The 15,792-nt window shown below is 42.5% G+C and overlaps 1 protein-coding gene across 1 annotated transcript in view; it reads left to right on the forward strand.

Annotated features, from left to right (window-relative positions):
- Nucleotides 1-1,449: 1,449 nt before the first annotated feature.
- The window catches only part of pde4cb (phosphodiesterase 4C, cAMP-specific b), a 75,194-nt gene continuing 60,851 nt past the window's right edge, over nt 1,450-15,792 (forward strand). The window contains exon 1 of the mRNA XM_069153315.1: nt 1,450-1,825. Coding sequence (XP_069009416.1) covers nt 1,623-1,825 — 203 coding nt within the window. The 5' untranslated portion in view covers nt 1,450-1,622. The remainder of the gene's footprint in view (nt 1,826-15,792) is intronic.

Here is a 15,792-nt window from a genome sequence, read left to right on the forward strand (position 1 = left end):
CAATAGGCACTTCTTTGTCAATTCACTGACACCATTTTTGTAACACATGCAAATGATTGAAGATTCAGTGTCCTGATTCATCCTCTGAGACATCTACACAACATTCTTCAGGTAAACAATGGCGTGTTCACAAAATGTGTTAACAGTGTTTGTTTGTATGCAAATGTCTGCAAGCACAGCTGTTGGATGCTCCCTGCATTCTGTGTGGGTGAGGGTTGGAGGGGTGGGGCGATCACGATGCAATCGTGATGAGTGTGAGCCATCAGCAGACATCTCTAATATTAGCCATCTTTCTTTCTTTCTTTCTTTCTTTCTTTCTTTCTTTCTTTCTTTCTTTCTTTCTTTCTGTGTCACCTGTGTGAGTCGTGTGACTTTTACGTTTAAATAGTCTGTATGAGACTTTTAGGGGAAATCTGCAACTTGTAGCAACAGAAATTAACCTGGGTAACACTCTCCGCCTCTAAACTGCATGGAAACTAAATATTTTTACCATAATTTGTGATATCCTTTTTTCCTTGTTGAAATGGATCTAATCAAATTTGTATAGCATAAACTATTGTTCAGGAACAAGTGTCAAAGTCATCATATAGGTAGGGCTATCGAACTTTTGAACCTACCCAGCCCTAAAGCTGTTATTATCCCGCCATACAAGACAGAAATGTTCAAATGGTGTCAATTTTCAGCTCCTAATCCCGAAACGGGAGCAGTGCAGACAATTACTGCTTGATAGGTGACAGTTTAGACGTTAGACTTTATCAAAGTGTAACGTTTAAGGTGACAGTTTCATAGTTTTATTGTTTGTTCGTATTGGGTTCATTTTACACTGGGTTCCCTAGAAAGTATTATAACTGAGTGGATTATCCTGATGAGACATTTTGAGACGTCATAGTTGGAACAGCACAGGTGTTCTAACGACGGCTGCCATTCAGTGGCGGTGCATGCTGAATCACTGCCATTGTGGTTTCTGTCACTTCAAGGAACTGAGCTATTGTTAATGAAACTAGTTTCACCTGTGCTTTTCAAATCGAGAGCCGCACACAAAAGTATATTATGTAAACTTGCAACAACAAAAAAAAGAGGTTGAAGAAGTGACAGTTTTTTTTTTTTTTTTTTTAAATTTTGGATTGAATACATGCCATAAAATATATGGTCAACAATTTATTACAGTTAGTTCTAGTTAAAAAAAAAACAAAAAAAAAAACCACGATGACAATTAGCAGTTCGTCAGTCAAGGGAGCGACAGGCAGGGAAACAGATGGAGATGCGGGAGGAAGTAGAAAGAGAGTTCGGGGTGGAGAGAGAGAGGGGGAGGCAGGCAGCGATAAAAGAGATAAACGGAGGCAAAGACAAACAGAGCAGGGAGGAGAAGAGGGGGGGGGGGGGGGGGGGGGAAGAGAGAGCCCGTGAGGAGACGGCACAAGGCTCACAGTCGTTTCAGCACTCCGGCTCGTGGACAGCAGCGTACCGCCATGCCGCGCGCGCAGCTCTCCGTGCGTTAAAAGCGCGTGGCTTTTCCACAGACAGCTCGCACTCTCGTCGTCGCTTTGCTTTGACCCGTGTCGACTCAAAACGCGATTATTATTTTTTTTTTTTAAGAGACGAGTAAACAACTAAAGTAGAACATGGAGTGCACCACGCTGAACAGAGAGGGAGCAGGACTCGCCAAGCCGCCCAAACATCTCTGGCGGCAGCCCAGGACTCACATACGGATCAAACAGCGCTTCAACTCGGACACAGAGCGCTACCTGTGCCGCAACCGGACCCTGGAGAAATTGCGACCCGGGCTGAAGAAACCCCGCATGTCCTGGCCCTCCTCGCTGAAACGGTAACTGTTCATTACCGTCTGAAGTGTCTGAACTAAACGCAGGTGAAATTGGCTCACTTGTTCGGTAGCCGTAAGTCAGTTTTGCAAAGCTTCCGGTAAGATAGCGTCTCGATAAAAGTCCAAAACTTAATAAGACCGAATTAACGGCAAAACGTTACTTTAACTTATAAAATATGATGCAAAAATGAATATTAGCCCTTCACATTAGTTTTTCTTCCGTCATGATAAATGTGTTGTAGGAACATACAGCCCACATTAATTTGATGCTTTAGAAGGACAGACACGTAAACTGAAGCCGTTGCAAAGTCCAATAAAACTGACAATAAGCTATTTAATAAGTCTGATTTAAGAGCATTAATTTGCAAACATAAAGCTGTGCTATTTGACACCAAATCTCTCCTCTTGGTTCTGATGACTCTAATGTCCAGCAGCTAAATTGTAGCAGTGATTAATTACTGTGTTGATGTCATTATTTTCATGGTTACAAGATTGTAGCCCATCAGTCATTGCTGCCTGTTGTAATGATGTAATATCCTCCTCCTCTGTGCTGTTTGCCACCAAAACCTTGAACCCCTCTGACATAAACAGATGAAGATTGTCAGGGCCTCATGAAGCACAAAGGGTTAAGATAATAGTGGTTTATAAGACTGACTGTAACAATGGGGACATAACACGGTCAGAGTCCCGAAAGCTCCTTCAAAGTCACTATGTTTTCAACTAAAATGTCACCTTGTTGAAAAATGTAAAGCCGTCCTTGATGTTCCGTTCTTTATTTCCTCAATAAGTGCAGATTAGATCACAACAGCCGAATAAAACATTATAAAAAAAAAAAAATAGCAGATAAAACAATTGTTGCTCGTCCCTCACGTTTGCAATATTCCCCTTAAATGTTGCTTATAGCAGCTTTCAGGTCAGAGCACGCGTGCTGGCGTCACAGGCTGTATTTCTAGTCCTGCTCTCGTGCAACTGGATGTCACAGATTTGTATACAGGTTAATACATTTTTACATGCCTCGTTCATTATTCGCCGTTTATTTTCCTTCGCTGAAGCTTGCAATGGAGTTAAATATACTTGAAAAATGCTCGTCTGCACGCGAGAGCTTCCATCGATGGGCCGACAGAAGTGTCTGCGGTGTTGAAGAGCCATTGATTTCCATGCAGTGACTTCCAGCAGCCTGCCGCCTCGGTCACTCTGCTCTCTTTCTTTTGTGCTGTTGCTGACCTGTTCCGCTGCTCTGTGTAGCTCGGCGGGCTTTCAGAAGCCATTACAGAGGTCTTTGGTACTGTATTCTTGGAAAATTGCGCAATTTCACGCAACCGCCTGTTATTGCAAGTTCAGCAAACATGCAATTATTCAATAACTTGTTCTCTTTGTGACTGAATTTCAAATAATACCCTCACACGTAAGGCTGTAATTTCAATCATGGTCTGGGATTTAAGAGCCCGTGAAATAACACTTGAGTGGGTGTCTCCTGCAGAGGCTGCCTACCTGCTCTTCAGGCTTTGTGCTCTGGTTTTTTTGTTTTTTTTTGCACTTTGAGGAATGATGGAGGAGACGTGAGGGCTGGTTTAGCTAACAGCGAACCGCTCCGTAAACCTCATCAGTCACAGGTCGATGAAAGGCTCCGAGTTCCTCTGCTGTTTTTTTTTGTTTTGTTTTTTGTTTTTTTTTTGTATGCAAAGACTGCCGGAGGAGATACTGATAGCTGGTGTTTGTGCACGGCCTCTTTTGTGTTGTTTTACAATTTACAGTTTGAGAAAAGAGCTTCTAACGCAAAGAAAATAAGGGAAAGGAAAGGAATAAACTTCAGGTCGTATTACCTCCACATGCTGTAAGTTTTGAGAAATGTATATTTTATCTGAAATGGGTTACGTGAAACTCATTTTGTTGGACTTTTACCATCTAATATTCCGTGTAGAGGTTCGGTGCAATGGTAGGTTCGGACTCCGATTCAGTTCCTTTCCAGCCAAACACAACTCTGGGGAAACGCCCCTCCTCTCTCACCTTGCGTCGCCGCGTTTATGACCCGCACACGCACACGCACACGCACACGCACACACGCAATGACTTTCTATGTCGGGTTAGTGTTTCCTTCAGGACAGAGAGAGAGAGAGAGAGAGAGAGACCAGGTTAACTACAAAGAAACATCTCGGTGATTGTCTGCAGCAGAGCCCAACAGGCATGAAAACCGCTGTCGGCTCAGCTCTCCTCCCCAGACGCCGCTTGCTGTCAACAGGCGGCGCCGCGGCTCATCTCACCTCGGAGCTTTTGCACGCACGAGCAGAAATGCTGTGGTTTTGTCCCCTGATAGCCCATCGAGAAGATAATAACACAACAACAACAACAACAACAACAACAACAACAAAAACCTTCCTCTCAACCTCGGCAGACGTTGAGCGCAAATAGGTTTTTATCGCATGTTTCATGCAGATGTGTGAGGGGGTGCTTGCTGAAACGGTGACGTATATGTTTTTGGCCCCTTCCTCACCCTCAACAGCTCATCGTGTGTCGTCAGCTCCCGGCACAGAATCCTCAATGAACACTTTCACGGCTGTTTTTGAACAATTTCTGTAACAGATCGCGCCCCGGTAAATACTTTATTTTACCACACCGTTCGTGGACGTAGCGTCGCCTGCTTTTAATTCACACCTATTGGTCCCTGGAGGGCTGAGGTTGTTTCACATTGACGTTTGATGGATACGTAACAGTCTAGATGAGAAGATCAGATCTGAGCAAAACATTGAAACGGAGAATGAAGGTCTGAAATGTGACAGCTTAAAGAAAAGACATTCGTTATGAGAGGGTAGAGAAAGAATAAAGATAAGAGTCTGACTCTGATGTGAAAGAAAGAGTATTCTTCATGATTCAGATTGGATATTCTTATCCGACTGTTCAATGCAGCCACGTTGTTTTTTTTTTTTTTTTTTTTTTTTTTATTTGTCAGACCTAACATAAAAGAATAATCTCTCCATGAGCACTGACAGGCAGAGGGAGGATTTTGGCAGTGAGGTGTTACAGTATGTGGAGGTGTGTGTGTGTGTGTGTGTGCTTATGAAAACACATTATTAATAGAAATACAAACAGAAGTGCACCGTGCTGTCGAGTAAAGTCACTGCGGAGATGACTAGGAAACCGCTGCCGTGTCACCGCGGCTGCCCCCTCGAGTCTTTCCTTCACCCTCACCGTCAGCGAGCTACTTCGACTGCATCATGTCAGTTCTTTCCCCAGAGTCCCGGCCCTGCGTACGTTGCCCGACGCCTGCCGCCCGACACCGGATGATGATGGTGGAAATGGGCTGAGCTGTTAGGGGGGGGGGGGGGGGGGGGGGAGTAAGAGCAGTGAGTCAGCCAGCTTTGTAGCCACCGATGACAACACCACCGGCACCGCTATTATCCTTCGCTAAATATGTATTTTCCATCTTTGTCCCAGATGACTCACTTTTAAATATAAATCATCTGCAACACAGGTGGAGCTGAAGAATTCGTGTGAGACCCAATATATACAATATGAATTGTTATGAAGCCACCTCTGTTTTGTATTATTGTGTCTTAAATTAGAAATGTGTTTATTATTCCAATTTAAAAAGAGTCATTGCCTGAATTTCTCTGGATGCATGTTGTGGAGACAAAGTTCAGTTTGGCATTACAACTCCAGGGCAGCGGGTTTTTTTGTTTTTTGTTTTTTTTTAATGAATTTTCAAGGATGTATCATGTGCTTCTGATTTTCGAATGAAAAATAACAAATCATGAGGTGAATGTTAGCAGAGCTGTTTTCAGGTATTTCACAATGCAGTGCTTGTGTCTTCTGTTATTTTTTTCTTTTTGACACTGGAGTTACGAAGTCACCTATCAGTGGAGGGCGAACCCCTTCGCACTCACCGTCGAGTGAACGTATTTTGAATGGCATTGGCCCGTTTTGAATGAAATTTCACTTGAAAGCTTCACAATTCAAATTATTCAAACTATTTAAAGATGCTAATACCACAACAACAATAGTTCCTGATTTAGGAATAACAGCTAAATGGTAGTTTCTTATCTTTTGGTCTATAGGGGCACATATGTGTTAAACATCGACGCGCTACACACTGTCTTTACTGTACGAGTCAAAGTGCCTCCAAGCTTATAGTATTTTTTTTATAATATTTTTTTAATTTTACACTATTTTGTTGTTTTATTTGCAGTCTGGAAGCTTTATGTTTGTGGTTTTAAGTGCCAAGAATTGTATCAGTATAGTTTTACATCTCCCTTCAGCTTTCTACCAAGAACAGACTGTTTTGTGTCTGTGTCTTTTAGGTGCATTGATATCAGTGACCCTCTCCTCTGATTGGCTGAATCTTTTCTGATTGACGCATGTCCAGGACAAATACAGTTTTTTTTTTTTTAATCTTGTAGCCGCCTGCTCCACGATGCAATGACTGTTTGGTGTTTTCAGCCACATAAAAGCTTGGACGGTGGGTCGCGCTGAGCACGTACACATGACGTGTGCAGAATTCTGTGACATCACAAACGTGCGGAAAGAGAAACGGCACAGTAGCTGAATCCCGGCTGCGTGCTTTCCTCTTTGGACCGAGCGTTTTGACACTTTCGCAGTGTTTATATAGCACCTGAACCTGCTTCTTGATTTATGAATGAAAATTAAAATTAAAGGGATTAAACTCTTTGACTTCACGTTCATTTCTTAGACTTAAAGCGCAACTTCAATTTTCCATTTCGGCTTATCTGCATTCATTTCTGCCTCTTGACGTGGATAACCGAGGGCTTGTTGACAGGCTCGTAGACAAGAACAACGGGTGAGATGCACATTACAGAATTGAACACTGAATTGTTTTTCAGGCTGGAGGCTGCTCTTCAGACTGAATTAACAGAGAATTAATAAAACAGAGGCTCGCTCTTTTCCCGGAGGGCACTTGAACAACGCTTCACTGTTGACGAAAGGTGTCGGCTGTCGCAGGGGATGAACTGGTGGCCTTCGGCCGGCAGGATGCTCTCGCGTCGTTCGGTCTGCGGCGTGCTCTCCCGGCCGCCAGCGGTGACAGAAGAAGCTGTGATCTGGACCGGTGGTCAACCGAAATTGGATACAGCCTGCTTCGACAGCACTTCCAACGGTGTGATCGTGAAAACGTACACCCGTTACTACGGAGCTCTGTTTTCTCAAGGGATAACGGCATAAAGGGTTCCCCACTAGCTTGTCAGAGAGGGGCCGATCTCTAGACGCAAGAAATGAATGTTATCTAACCAGTCTCATGTTAACAAAAGACACAAAGCAGATTGGCCGCTTCGCCGAGGGATGAATGCAGTGCTGTTTAATGCCTTCTGCAATGAGCTGACCTGAAGGTGCCGGTGGGTGTGTGGATGCCTCTTTAATCAAGTTCCATCGACACCGTTTAACGCCACCGCAGGGGGAGGTGGTTTTTCCAGTGAAATTAAAGACCGCTGATGGATGCGTGTTTTACCATCAGATAACAGCGACCGTGCTGTGGGTCATTTTTTCGGATTGTAAAGAAAGAAACCGAAGCACGCCAGAGAATATTTTAGTTCGCTGAACATTTCTGCGACGTTTTACAATACTTCTTACACTCGAATCACAATTCAAGTGGTTCTCTGGTGGAAGATTTACACCGTGAAACAAAACTATCCTACCACAGAAAGCTACACGTTGTAGATGTTTTGACTTCGGGAAATTATTAATATCGTACTCGTAGTCAGGAGGTCTTTTCTTTAGCGGTCCGAGCAGCGAGGCCCTTTGAGAGGCTTGAAGAGGAGTTGTGATTTGTAACGGGTGAAGATGAGCATCCAGTGGCTTCCTTGTAGTTCTTTGAAAAGCAGACACAGGAAACAGGAAGCAGTCTGCGTCTTTCCTCCACACTGTCAGGTCCAGGGAGACCATGTCAGTCTCTGAGTTTGTTTTTCAACGAGGCTGTTAGCCAGTAACAATTAGTCAGGAAGCTGGAGGCTGCTTTAAGACAAAAAGGTCCAAGACGAGCTAAAAAAAAAAAAACAACTCATAACGCGTTGCTGTTTTTTGGCTCCTGCTTTAGTGCGAGTAGCTTTGATGATAGTCAGTCGTGAATTTAACTCGTATGTGGTTGGTTGCCACCATTTTTAATGTCTTAATGGGTTGACGTGAATTGAAGTGAAAATTGACTGTACTTTTATAGTATGATTTTGTCATACTGTAGATTTAATTGCATTAACCTGATATCAAAGTCTTCATACAAATCATACATAGTGACAATACTGTACGTTAGAGTCTGACTGATACTGGATTTTAGGGGCTGATACCAATGTTAGAGAAAAAAAAAATATTCTATCTATTTATTAACCAATATTCCTTATACGCAGTATATATATATATATATAAAAACACATTTTGCAATGTGCAAATGGGGTTATTAAACTCTTTTGACACTTGTGACAATTGTGTAAATTCTGGGTAAAATGAGAACAAGGATTTTTTTGGTTTATAATTGAGATCACAATTTTTTTTCAATACAAATATTTATTGCTTTCATCTACCTAATTACAGAAGACAACTAAAAATGTGATGGTGCCTGCTGAGTTTTAAGCTTAATGAATCATTAAACATTAAAACAGTCAGTTTTAGTTTCTTATCATCACTTATTTAAACCCATTAATCAGTATTTTTCAAATATGACTCACTGAAAAGGTTATTGTTTAATTAAAATGCCTTAAGAGGTCAAACTGTACCTCATTTTGTATCTGCTTATTAATGTGTACTCATCCATTAAGTTCCTTCAATCAGACTCATAATGCATAATTAATGTAATTTACCTTTTCGAGGACAGAGCACCGCTGAGACTTTTTTTTTTTTTTTTTTTTTGCTCCTCTCGTTTTTGTGTTTTTGCAGATGACAGAGCCACACAATCAAAATGTAAATCACTAATCAGAAATTATGTTTTCAAAAGAGAATTCTGTTCAGCTTAGTCATATAATTTTCATGCTAGTCCCCAAATAAAAGTGTTTTTAACCAGTATGATAATTATGCTTTTGACCACATTACATTATTGATGCTGTACTGTGCCTCACTGCTTATAGTTTTCATGAAGCGTCCTTCCTTATTAAACTCTAGAGTCCTGACTGTCTGTTGATTTTACTCAGATTGTGGTCTTTAACGGTGCTGCCGCTCTCATAAAATATATATAGTAATCACTGCCTTTTTCCTTGAGAAACAATAATAAATGGCACACCTCAGTGCAATCGCTGTTATCACCTTTGTTATGAATCATTGTAAAGTGTTGTAAATAAAATTGACCTTAAAGCTATTCATTGTAAATGTGCATGGAAACATGACTCGTACATTATCGTCCACAGATGCTGAGCTCTGACTCACTCGAGCCTTTCAATAATTACCTCTGAAAGGAAATTGAGGCAACTGTCTTTAATTTGATTTGGGCAATTAAAACAATGCAGGAACAAATTGTTTCCGTATTATTGCATTGTACTGTGTGCCAAAGGAAAACAGGACTAAACGTTCCATGAAACGATGACGTTTTCCGTTGCCAACCTTCAATTAAGATAAAAGTGACTCAAATATGTAGATTCATCCTTGACCTTTAAACAAATCTCGCTGGTTTACTGTCCTGTTCTGGAGCACACAACCCACCTTCACACTACAACAAAGATCAAGCCGATGTCACAGCCAAGCGTGGAATACACCCGTCAGCGCGGTAGAGGACACCGTGTCAGTTTCACGTTTTGCCTTATCTCGGCGTGAAGAGTAAAGTGCCTCACGTTTTAGACCGAAAACCCGAAAAGGAATAGTTTGTGGTTTAGTTTAAAGGTTGCAGCGTTGGTGTAGAATTCGTGAGCTTGTGATTATAAGGAGTCGTGCTCACTGTAACGCTTACCATTCAAGTCACTCAGTCGTTGAAACCTCGCTGCTAAGCAACGGTAATGTAGAAGGCGTCTAGAAATCAATTTAGCAAAGTGGCAGGCGGGTAATGTAATAACGCACATAATGACGGAGGGAGAAGATAAGGCCGTCGGAAAAGCAACATTTCCCTCACGCATTATTTACGTTATGGAGAAAAACGTCGCATGACTAAAATTTCAATATATTAGCTTAAAATTTAACGGAATTTTAGTTCCTATAGTCTCTGCCATTTTTGTAACAACAATGAACAAATGCCTCACAACTTCTGAACCGTGGGCATATTGAAAATATTGGGTTCCGACGTCGCGAATACAACAAGATAGGGGCGTTCGTATGGACTCTCCCGTCTGACACGGTCACAATTTGGTCAGATTTAGGCACCAAAACGACTTAGTTAGGGTTCAGAGGAGATCACGGTTTGGATTAACCGGAAGTCATTTTACGCAAGTAACGCATTTTGCGTGCGTCTCATATGTTAGATAACGTACATTCACGTTCATTGAGTTCACGTTGACTTTTTTTTTTTTTTTTTTTTTTTTTTTTTTTTTCTCACACACTGGAACACCATGTTTATTTCATCCAACCATCTCAGACTGAAGTCTTTTTTTTTTTTTTTACATGAAGACAAAGACTTCACAGAGTCATGGAAGATAATGGCCTGAACCTGACAGACAGAATATAAAAAAAATGACATTTGCACATTTAATTCCTTCGCCTTGCCAGAACCTACTCAACCCTTTCTGAAAGTGCGTTGTGCCGCAGAACCTACTCAACCCTTTCTGAAAGTGCGTTGTGCCGCAGAACAATGTAATCTTTTTAAAAAAATAAAAAAAAAATCTCTACTTACTCATAGTGGATTGCTTCCCAGTCAGCCTTTAACAATTATTTAAGAATGCCAGATAAACAGGATACGAAGAATATTAATGAATCATCAGAGTCTATCTGTGAATTTTTTTTAATTTTTTTTTTATTATCTCTACAGTGACAGGAGACAAAAAGGGAATCCAACAGGCACAGTGAGGCGGTTAAATCTTCAGCACTGTCGCCTCACAGCAAGAAGGACACAGCACGCTTCCTGTTTCATTTCACACCAGAAGACTCATATGCTCGCTGCTTATAAATCAAAAGCGTGGCTCTGAGGAGGGATTTAGAATTTGTCTAATTAAACTTCTGCAAAGTTCTTCAACAACAAATGGAAATTACTTTCTGCGCTGGTGACGGGGAAAGCCTCTAATCTTGTTCAAACTCATTGTTATTGTTTGGAAAAATCCAAAGGCTTGTTTCCCCCCTTTTTATGCGGTGGTGCGAGTCGTGAGGTAACCGTGCATTTCTGAGTAGCTTGTAATCACAGCAGAAAATAGAGTTTCTGATTCATCTGGCAGCAGCTTAGTGATGGAGGGCTTGAACAAAAAAAAAAAGAAAAAAAAAAGGAGAAAAGCACTCCTCGTCCATGTGTGTGCAGCGCCTGCTGATTCGGTCGTGGTACAACAGGTCAGAGAAATGAGTGCAGCAGCTCCTGATAAAGCTTGATGAATGACCAAGCAATCCTTTGTGAGAGTTGTACCTCTGCCCTTGGACTGACCTCATCTTTGTTAGAGGCTGAAGCACGAGCCCTGTTTCCTTTGTTTTACTGCTCGGCTACACACCGGGGGGCGGGGGGGGGGGGGGGGGGGGGGTAACTGGCACAGTATGCTCTCGTGATCCGACAGGGGGTTTAATCACTTTGCTGTGATTCCCGGTCGGGTGTTGCCGCCTTAACCCAAATAAAATGATCAAATTATTAAATTCCCATGACACAAAAATCGTAATTCTTTAGACAAAGATCTGCAGGATATTTTACTTGTCATTGCTCAGGAAAAGGCAGATTTTGCTTTACCATTTTTTTTTTTTTTAGTCTACATACTCCTCATACTGACTCATGTTCAAGAACACTGACGACAACAACATGTGGTTCTGTGAGCCATATTTGCAATTTATTTAAATGCAGCTACTCTGGTGCTACTTGCCACTTCCCTGATTGCTTGTTGCATACAGTCACCTTCCCACCTCCTCCTGCCTCCCTGCCATTTCTCACAGAAGATACTTGATCTGTAATATCTGCAACTGCTTTAGTTTGACTGGTAGAAGCCAGGACAACAGATCCATTCCGGGAGAAAACAGTGGTCGACATAACGACTCTGATTCATCACATGGATGCGTCTGTGTTGAGTCGAGGGGAATCACTGTGCCGATCATTCAGACAGACGCAGGATGGGAGGAGATTCATCTTCCTGTTAAAGCAGGAAGGACTGGCCGTCTTCTCGCAGTGGAGCATTGCAAACAGGAGTCTGCCTGTCGCTGGTATCCTGCGACTGTCACAACACATTAATAATCTTCTACTTCTATCTTATTGTCAAATTTACTGGGACACATCCGTTTAGAAACAAAAGAGACGATGAAGGGGACAATAAATAGCCTCAATCTCACATACTGTTTAAACCAGTGTGCTGAATAATTTTGTTTAATTTTGTCCAAAAATTGCAAGACATATGCAATACAAAGGCACACAAACTTCTAAGTTGTTGCTTTGTTAGTAGTATGTGCTTATTAGTCCATTATGAATAAGTTAGAGCTGCAAAATCTTAAAATACAAACAAAAATGTCTGTTGCTCCCCAGCCTTATTTGAGGTCTGGTGATAGAATGAAAACAGCATTAATTTGGTTTATTGTGTGGCTCATACAACAGGTTGAAAGATTGAGGTAGATTCAAAATGTTGCTTAAAGGCTTATCGCCACAATTAATCAATGCATTTTCCTAACCCCACTTAATGTGTCCGCATTGCTCACTGCAAAATTTAAATCTGCGTTTGCTTTCACTTCTCAGTGGGTCTGTGATATCTGCTTTGCGCCGGCAATCAGGCCGAAACCCTTCGCCTCAAGAGACTGTTAAGATTTGATTTAAGTAATGATTTGTGTTTTCATTTATTCCAAACAGAATTAAAACTGCATTAGGAAAGATCTGGATGTTAAAACAAACCCACCTAAGCAGCCTTAAATCCCAAACTGAGGATGTAACGAGAAGGCCGGTGATCGGAGCTGATGAAACTATGGTCCGACATAGAATCTGCTTCACACACAAAAAAGAAACAAAATACAGACTTACATTTTCTTTTAAAACTAAAGATTGCGTTATAACTCGGTATGCGGTACAGACACCTTTATAATCACCGTCAACATACATGACTGCACCCTGTCTCCTAATCAGCCAATCAAAGAACGCTGGAGTCACTAAAGGTAGCTGAGCTTTTTACAGTATTTATTCACCGTGTCCACCTCTGTTTGCCCCCTGAAGGAAGACACGTACTGCAACCCCTCAGAATTTAAATTGAATTAACATTACAATTAGAATAAATAGTTGCATGCACACTTTTAGGGGCAATAGTTTTAGCAGTTTTACTTGCATGCTGGCAATCCTTTGCACATTTCTTGACGTGAAGTTTAATCCCCTATTTCCTCACCAGGCACCGTCTGTCAATCATGCACAACTCGAGCTGATTATTGTCTGCCAGCTTTTGTCCCTGGGAAACCATGTATTTTAGGGCTCCTCTTTTAGTGAATGCCGAGCATCAATTGATCATTCTGAATGTTCATCAGGCACATGTTTATTTTCTGTTCTTAGTTCCCTGAGCTGATGATTAGATGTTGTTGGAATTCACCAATTGATTCCACCGAGTTGTTTGATCAGAGACACCAATAGGCAGATTCAATCAGCAAGTTGATTTATTCAGCAACTTCAGCATACATGATATCACGGAGAGCCCAACATCAACCAGAGGTCTCTCTGTTGGAGTCTGATCTGAGCACTCGATATTACATATTTTATACAGAGTAGGGCGGGACTTTAGTCTCGGATGTTCCACAAGAGGAGTAACAAGTGCAGCTCGCGTGTGAGTTGTCACGTACCGAAACTTACTTCGTGTTTTCATGACCTTGGGCACACAGCTGTGTGCAGCACATCTTAATGCTGAGTCGACAGGGTTACATATAGTATCATAATAGCGTTTGATTAAAGACTGGATCAAACATATATATATATATATATATAAATGGACATAGCATAAGCATAATCTACCACAATTTAAGCATAATCTACCACAATGTCTTCTGCTGTCTTTGATGATCAGTGTTAGTGTCATCCGCATGGAGGGCCTAAATGCAGGACACTGACAAAGGTAACAGATAATAGAAAAGGAACTTTTTTTCATTCTCCACAAAGACAAGGCAACGTTGGGGTGGACTGATGAGGTAGGGCAGGCAGGGCTAGTGCAGTCAGTGGCAGAGAAGAGGAGATTGATGGGAAATGAGAAATGAAGCAGGGTAGTGACCAAGCCAGGCGAACCTCCTGAACACGGGGGGGGGGGGGAGCAAAGTGAGTTACAAGACTCGAGGAATAGAACTTCGATCGACTATCTAAGCAGCCAAGAGGGAGCTGTAACACTCAGTGATCCAGCAAAAACGGGATGAAAGCGCTGGGTGCAGAAGCAGAGGAGCTTGATGAGCTGAATGTCTGCTGATGAGTCAGGAGAGTTAATCGGGAGCACGTGAGGGAGAGCTGGGAGCAGAAGCAACCGTGCTAACGGTCACACGGACAGACGCTCTGCTCCAACTGTACTTGTCCACTCACTTACTACTGTATATAGACTTTGTTACATTGAGCAGTCGTTCGGGGATAATGGCAGACAGCTGCTGATGAATTTCGGACACTACTTGGCCAATTATTATTATCTCTGTCTCTCAAACAAAAGGTAGAACATCTGCACCACGTAAGGCCACGGACACCAACGATACTACTTTCGGACCAAGCGTGACGTCGCCCGTCGGTTAGTGGGCTGCCGTTCTGAAGCCTCGAGTTTGGATTTCGGTTAAGACCTCCTTTGTTGTGTTAGCGATATGTTAATTATTAGTAGCAATATGCTCACGTCAAACATACCGACCTCCTGAACGGGACATCCTCTGTAATTACTGAGTTCGGTTGGTTAAACAAACGGAATATTTGTGCTCGCTATCGAAGACAAAGCGATGGCTGTAATGCATCATGGTCCAGTTCGACTGACGTAGGGTACACCTCCTGTAAACTACATCTCGGTGTGCCTTACGACGATTTTGTAGCCCACTGTATACTTCTGAAATTTACAGTTGAGATTTCGAAGAGCTCCCATCTTTCTCACCCTTGCTTAAACGCAGTAGCAGCTGAACTTGAGAGCGTTCAGACGGTCTGGCTTTGAAAACAATTATGTGTGAACATGAGAGTGCTCAGGAAGGTGTACGGCTTCAGCGTCTAACCCTTTAGGTAATGGCTGTTTCTGTCTCATGGGATTTTTTTTTTCTGCCGTAGGCCTCCTGAGGAAATGTCTTTTGCTTTTCTTTTCTCTAATTTACACTTTCAGGTTTTCAGATGCTACGCTACACACACACACACACACACACGCACGCACGCACGCACGCACGCACGCACGCACGCACGCACGCACGCACGCACGCACGCACGCACGCACACACACACACACACACACACACACACACACACACACACACACACTTGACCGTAATCGCCATTACACGCTATCACTGTCAGACGGCTGACCTGATGAACTCACCAGTCTTACACGTAAAAACATGTTTTAACAAGCAGCCACAAAGATGGAAGGACACCTCAGCGGCACAAATCATAGCCTTCGTTTCAGTGGACTCCTGACACCTGTTCAGAGCGCAAACACTGGATGCGATCCATTCAGCCATGCCAGAGTACAAAATGTGAAGTCGAGGCAAAGGCAGGCGTGGAAAACTGCTTAACTGGAGAGCCAGCAGCTGGTACGTTGAATCCCTGGCTGAATATCTTATCACATGATAAGCAAAACAGTGGCAGGTGGTGTGGCAGGAGCCGTGGCGATGCTCCTTGTTAAGGATGATTTGTACCAACGTGTGTGTGTGTGTGTGTGTGTGTGTGTGTGTGTGCGTGCGTGCGTGCGTGCGTGTGTGAATGAGGGGCAACAATTGTAAAGCTATTTGCTCGATTAAGAAGCTGTTAAGTGCAG

The sequence above is a fragment of the Embiotoca jacksoni genome, unplaced genomic scaffold (genome assembly GCF_022577435.1).
Source record: "Embiotoca jacksoni isolate LCO1_2020_lvr unplaced genomic scaffold, fEmbJac1.0.p SCAF_19, whole genome shotgun sequence".
In the NCBI taxonomy this organism is placed as follows: domain Eukaryota; kingdom Metazoa; phylum Chordata; class Actinopteri; family Embiotocidae; genus Embiotoca; species Embiotoca jacksoni.